A 7500-nucleotide genomic window follows, 5' to 3' on the forward strand; every position below is an offset into this window, starting at 1 on the left:
GTGTGTGTGTAAGTATGTGTGCGTGTGTGTGTGTGTGTGTTATCCTCTCGGTTCAGTAGAGTCACATCTTCCTCCTCCTTGTGTGTTGGCAGCTGCAGAGAGTGCTGTGTCCGATTTAAACAAGGCTGAGGAGGCATACCAGAGACTTCAGATGGAGATCAGGTCAGTGTGCAAAACACCCAACAAAAACACTTACAACTGTTTGTGTGGTTGTATGAAGTATTTGAACCAACGTCCTTAAATGTATGTGTGTGTTGTGTGAAACATTAGAACTTCACGTGTGTGAATGTCCATATGTGTATGTACTGTGTGTGTATGTGAATTTGAATATTTTTTACACTATGTATGTGTGTGTGAAGGAGTGTTGTGGTTGTAGTTGTATTTGTCTGTGTGTGTGTTTGTTTAGTTTTGTGGAATTTCATTGTTTGTGTGTGTGCGTGTTATTGTTTATGTGCGTGTGTGTGTGTGTGTATTTGAATGTGTGTATGGGGGTGTCTGTGTGTGAGGGTATATTTTCATCTTTCCAGCGGGCAGTCCTCCGTGGGGGCCTCATCACCGGGCTTTTAAACAGAACCTTGACCCAGCCCGACACAGAACACACCACAACACAACACAACCCCACCGCACCGCACCGCAACACAACACAACACACCACACCACACCACAACACAACACAACACAACACAACACAACACAACACAACACAACACAACACAACACAACACAACACAACACAACACAACACAACACTGACAGGAGACCCAGTAATATGTTTGCACAAAGTGACATCCTGGGTGGATTTTAATGAAGAATAAAAACAAAACAAAAAATACATTCTAAAAAAAACCTCCTCTATTGGTTGCATGCTGTGCACGACATGCCCTGTTATTCTTGTTAGGCTGTTCACAGGGGTTATTTGCCAACAGCTGCCTAACATTGACAGGTTGTACACACACTTAACCATAGAGGTGTATGCATTATGAGAGAGAGAGACAAGAAATTAGATTCCCAGTTGTGTGTTTTACATTGGTGACAGCAGGGACAGTTTGTCTCATACTAACACACACACCAACACACACACACACACACACACGCGCACACACACACACACACACACACACACACACACACACACACACACACACACACACACACACACACACACACACACACACACACACACACACACACACACACACACACACACACACACACACACACACACACACACACACACACACACACACACACACACACACACACACACACACACACACACAGTTGGTGTGCTGGTCCAGCATCTGTGTGTGAGCCGCATGGATACAGTGGCACAGATTCCACTGTTCACAGGCAGACAGTTCATTACACTGGGAGAACAGAGGAGACATAAACTCACACACACACAACGGCTCTGGAAAGGTCAACACATTGTTTATGTGCCTGTGTGTGTGTGTGTGTGTGTGTGTGTGTGTGTGTGTGTGTGTGTGTGTGTGAGAGAGAGAGGGAGAAAGAGAGGAGGACAGAGAGGGGAAGAGTGAGGCAGAGAGAGCGAGAAGGACATAAAGTGAGACCGAGAGAGAGAAGGACAATGAATGAGAGACTGAGAGAGAAGGAGAGGGAGAGAAAGTGGGGAGTCAGAGAGAGAGAGAGAGAAAAGAAAAGGACAAGAGAGAGACTGAAGGAGGGAGACAGAAGGAGAAGGACAGAGAGAGAGAGAGAGAGAGCGAGAGACTGAGGGAGGGAGGGAAGGAAGGACAGAAAAAGAGAGACCGAAGGAGGGAGACAGAAGGAGAAGGACAGAGAGAGAGTGAGAGACTGAGGGAGGGAGGGAAGGACAGAAAAAGAGAGACTGAGAGAGAGAAAGAGAAGTAGAAGGACAGAGAGAGAGAGACTGAGGGAAGGAGAGGGAGGACTGAGGAAGGGAGAGAAGCAGAGGGGGCAGGGAGAGTAAAGTGTGTGTGTGTGTTTGTTTGTGTGTGTGTGTGTGTGTGTGTGTGTGTGTGTGTGTGTGTGTGTGTGTGTGTGTGTGTGTGTGTCTGCCCCTGGTGAAATGACTCAGGCGCTCCCCTGTGGGATCAGCCAGAGCAGGACAGCAGCCCAGACTTGCCTCTCTTCTCCTTCTCTTCTCTGTGTCAGTCTCTTCCTCTCTTCTCCTTCTCTTCTCTGTGTCACTCTCTTCCTCTCTTCTCCTTCTCTTCTCTGTGTCACTCTCTTCCTCTCCTCTTCTTCTCTTCTCTGTGTCACTCTCTTCCTCTCCTCTTCTTCTCTTCTCTGTTTCATTCTCTCCTCCTTCTCTTCTCTGTGTCCGTCTCTTCCTCTCTTCTCTTCTCTGTGTCATTCTCTTTCTCTCCTCCTTCTTGTGCACACACGTGTGTTACACACACACACACACACACACACACACACACACACACACACACACACACACACACACACACACACACACAACTCTCAGTAGCCTTGTATGGGGGAAAAGGCAATATGGCCATCAGAATCCAATTGAACATGGCATTAGAGTAGGTGTGAAGTCTAAATGGCTGGTCACCACACACACACACACACACACACACACACACACACACACACACACACACACACACACACACACACACACACACACACACACACACACACACACACACACACACGCACATTGAACATGGCATTAGAGCAGGTGTGAGGTCTAAATGGCTGGTCACCACACACACACACACACACACACACACACACACACACACACACACATACACACACACACGCACATTGAACATGGCATTAGAGCAGGTGTGAGGTCTAAATGGCTGGTCACCACACACACACACACACACACACACACACACACACACACACACACACACACACACACACACACACACACACACACACACACACACACACACACACACACACACACACACACACACACACACACACACACACACACACACACACACACATTGAACATGGCATTAGAGCAGGCGTGAGGTCTAAATGGCTGGTGATCTGTCAGCCATCTCACCTGCAGCCCCGTGGGGATAGCCTCCATTCAGCCGCCACACAGAGGTCAACAGGGGCTGTGTGTGTTATGTGCTCCAACTGAGCCACATTGAGTGTATGACTGTGGGTGTGTGTGTGCGTGTGTGTGTTTGGATGTGTGCATGTGTGTTTATAACTAAGTATGTTTATGGCAGTGTGTTCTGAGTGAGTAACCCAGCCTCTGATCACCGTGTGTGTGTGTGTGTGTGTGTGTGTGTGTGTGTGTGTGTGTGTGTGTGTGTGTGTGTGTGTGTGTGTGTGTGTGTGTATTTATGACTAAGTATGGTAGTGTGCACTGAGTCCCTAAGCATTGTGTGTGTGTGTGTGTTTGTATGTGTGTATTTATGACTAAGTAGGTATATGGTAGTGTGCACTGAGCCCTTAAGCATTGTGTTTGTGGTGTGTGTGTGTGTGTGTGTGTGTGTATTTATGAGTCTCTAAGCAGCGTGTGTGTGTGTGTGTGTGTGTGTGTGTGTGTGTGTGTGTGTGTGTGTGTGTGTGTGTGTGTGTGTGTGTGTGTGTGTGTGTGTGTGTGTATTTATGAGTCTCTAAGCAGCGTGTGTGTTTCCCCAGGGAGCTGGAAGAGAGGCTGGCTATAGATTACGGCCCAGAGAGAGAGTTCCTCTTCCTGCTGGGGCGATGCTTCCAGATCACCGCATACGAGTGAGTACACACACACACACACACACACACACACACACACACACACACATGCACAATACTTAATACAAACACAGATACACGCACAATACTTAATACACACACACACGTCACAGATACACGCACAATACTTAATACACACAGACACAAAACTGTATACACACACAGACACACGGTGAACAAACACACACACACACACGGCTCCCCACATATTAGTTAGTATGCAAGCTGATCACCTCCTAAACATACTCACACACTCACATAGGTCCATACACATACACACACACACATACACACACACACACATACACACACAAACACACACACAGGGGGAGACAATAGGCACACACAGTAACAAACAGACAGGGGTACACACTCACAGATATCTTAGATGTGAAGTAGACAGGCTGTCAAAAAATGGCAGGACTCACACCACTGTCCTATAAGAGATCCTAGGTGAAGGGACTAGAACTAAGGGCTCTCTTTCGTTTCTTCTGACCATCTTCTTGTTCTACGTTCAATTCACTTTGCAGATGAATGATTAAGGTTTCCACCCCAATCCAGATTCAAACATGCTGCATCTTTGTCAAAGTGAAAACAAAATAAATCAAAATATCAAACATTATATATATATATATATATATAGAGAGAGAGAGAGAGAGAGAGAGAGGTATATATGCATATATTTGTTTGTTTTGATTCATACACATCTGTGCATTTACATTTTACATAGTCATTTAGCAGATGCTTTTATCCAAAGCGACTTACAAGGATGTATACACATTTTACATTTAAACTGATTGGCACACTGCACACCAGGAGCAATTAGGGGTTCAGCGTCTTGCTCAAGGACGCTACGACAGGGAATTGAACTAGCAACCTTCTGATTACTAAACGACTTCTCTACCTGCTGTACCACTGTTGCCAGTCAACAATCAAAGTCAATCCATGCCTTGCCAATGTGACGTGTGGATGAGTTGGTTAGCGGACTGATGGGCCAATGTGACGTGTGGATGAGCTGGTTAGCGGACTGATGGGCCAATGTGACGTGTGCATGAGCTGGTTAGCGGACTGATGGGCCGTGCATGGGATGTAATTAAGATCTGGCTCCTTAATAACGCCCAGGTGTCTGATTCTGGTGATGTGGAGGCTGTCGTTCGCATCATCGGGCAACATTTTGACAGTGCTGTGTATGCTGGAGTGCCTCTAGCTGATTTTACTCTGTCTGGATCGGGTTGAATAAGATAAGTTAGGTTAACAGTCCTATGGATCGGGTTGAATAAGATAAGTTAGGTTAACAGTCGTATGGATCGGGTTGAATAAGGCAGCTTAGGTAGGTAGTCTCTGGAGAGGGAAGGTAGGGCAATGCTGTTCCGAAATGGAGAAGTGACTGCCATGTTTATTGGGCATTGCCCTGATAGAGATCTTGCCTCAGGGTAAGAGGACTGCTTGTAAAGCCCAGGCTGGTCTCTATACGTTTTTCAGAAAACGCAAGGGGATATTAGAGAGGAATCATATGGACCGTAGTGAGGCGCGAGAGTTCTGCCACAGGATTAAGTTTGACAGATGACGTCCCTTCAGGTTGCCAGTTTGGCCCCCTCTCATTATCAGACGTAAAACAAGAGACTCTGGATGAGATGGAGGAGAATGAAACCATCAGGAGATCCATGCTTCTCCATTAGTGCTCGTGTGGAAGAGTGGACACCTACGGATATGCACCGACTAAAGATGGCTTAATGCCCTCAAGGTTAAAGATGCCCCCCCACTTCCCCGCCAAGCAAATGTCCCTGCTACTCTGGGTGGTAAATGTGTTTTTCTCCACAATGGATTTAACAATTAGCCTCTATGACATCACAATTGGCCTCTATGACATCACAATTGGCTACTATGACATGCCCCGGCATGAAGCTGATAAGAAGTACGCGGCTTTCTCATTTCCTTTAGGACTGTATGGATACAGCCTACTTCCTCTGGGTCCTAGAAGTAGCCTAGCTTCAGTCATCAGGATGAGGCTCTCCATCTTTTGGAAGATCAAAACTCCTCAAGTCTCCGTTGTTATTTGGATGTAGTGTTTGCAGATCAGAGGAGGAGAGTGTTGCAGCGCTTTCACATGGTGTTTGATCCGTTGAAGGAACACAGCCTGAAGCGGTATCCTGCTAAGTGCAATTTTGTTCTGTTTTGTTGAGATCTGTAAAACGTTTCGGTCATATAATTTCTCAGGAGGGCTTAGCAGGTGATCGTGAAAAGGTGGAGGCTTTAGTGAATGCCTTGCAGGCAGACCTGATGGAGTGTGATGGTATCACGCTGTCCTTTCGTGGCAATGTGGTTTGCTACGAGCATTTCTTTGAAAACTGTACTGTACTTGCAAGGCCACTTTTGCTCAGAGTCATAGGCCTGTGCATAAGAGAAAGGACTAGTCACCTGAGACATACACACACACACACACACACACACACACACACACACACGGTGCTCAGAGTCATAGGCCTGTGCATAAGAGAAAGGACTAGTCACCTGAGTCATACAGAGGCTTTTAAGAATCAGAAGTCTGTACTGGTGAATAGTGTGCCTTTAGCTCGCCCAGATTTCAGTAGGCATTTCCTGTTCGATGCCATGACGGGCTATTTGTGATAAATATGTCTTGATGAAGCCGAGACTCGACTAGAACTCATAACGCTGAGCTGCTTACAGAGACAGAAAGCTTACGGGTAGATTCAGTTCATGTTCCGCCTATCCTCTGAGCTTTCTGGAGCTACGGAAGAGGCTTCCTGACGGGGTTGTGTGTTGGATCCCCACATGTTGTTCAGAGTGACAGGAAGCAGAGTCTCACTTGAAGAAGTTTTTGCGGTGTTGCAATCTTGTCGTCGCTGCGAGAAGGGGTGCAAATCTACTGGCCATCTCTCATGGTCAGCAGTTGAGTGTCTGTGATTGGTCAGCAGTTGAGTGTCTGTGATTGGTTTAGAATCCCTTGCCTGTGTCTGTGATTGGTCAGCAGTTGAAGGCTGTGTCTGTGATTGGTTTAGAATCCCTTGCCTGTGTCTGTGATTGGTCAGCAGTTGAAGGCTGTGTCTGTGATTGGTTTAGAATCCCTTGCCTGTGTCTGTGATTGGTCAGCAGTTGAAGGCTGTGTCTGTGATTGGTTTAGAATCCCTTGCCTGTGTCTGTGATTGGTCAGCAGTTGAAGGCTGTGTCTGTGATTGGTTTAGAATCCCTTGCCTGTGTCTGTGATTGGTCAGCAGTTGAAGGCTGTGTCTGTGATTGGTTTAGAATTCCTTGCCTGTGTCTGTGATTGGTCAGCAGTTGAAGGCTGTGTCTGTGATTGGTCAGAATCCCTTGCCTGTGCTTAGTCCCGACGAGCTGTATGACGAGCGGTGTCAGGGCCCCACTATCAGCAGAATCGGATCCTTGGTTGACAGAGGGCGCTGGCCGTCTGTTGAGTCATGGGAGAACTTTTGAGGAAGTGGGGAAAACTTGCCACATGGTTGGGTGTACTTCACACACACACACACACACACACACACACACACACACGCAAACACACTCTTCCGGGTCACGGCACCAATGTAACCTGCGTTGTGTGGACACGCACAGTCCATCGCCGGACTCGACCTCACAACCTCGGACAAGAGAGAAGCCCATGCTAGCGGAGGTTAAAACACATCGGCGCTAGCGTCTGTAGCGAGCACATCTCTTAAAGTCTCTGGGAGTGAGGTTTACTCACTACACACACACACACACACACACACACACACACACACACACACACACACACACACACTCACTAGCACATCTCTTGAGGTGTCG

General features: G+C 47.1%; 1 protein-coding gene across 1 annotated transcript in view; it reads left to right on the forward strand.

Moving 5' to 3' along the window:
• Positions 1-7500, forward strand: part of LOC308382284 (glucosidase 2 subunit beta-like) — a gene marked incomplete at both ends in the record, with an annotated part of 175045 nt that overhangs the window by 119745 nt on the left and 47800 nt on the right. Inside the window, 2 exons of the mRNA XM_080859995.1 lie at positions 93-162; positions 3610-3699. Of these exons, the coding sequence (XP_080716121.1) occupies positions 93-162; positions 3610-3699 (160 nt within the window). The remainder of the gene's footprint in view (positions 1-92; positions 163-3609; positions 3700-7500) is intronic.

The sequence above is a fragment of the Sprattus sprattus genome (assembly GCF_963457725.1).
Source record: "Sprattus sprattus genome assembly, chromosome: 21".
NCBI lineage: Eukaryota > Metazoa > Chordata > Actinopteri > Clupeiformes > Clupeidae > Sprattus > Sprattus sprattus.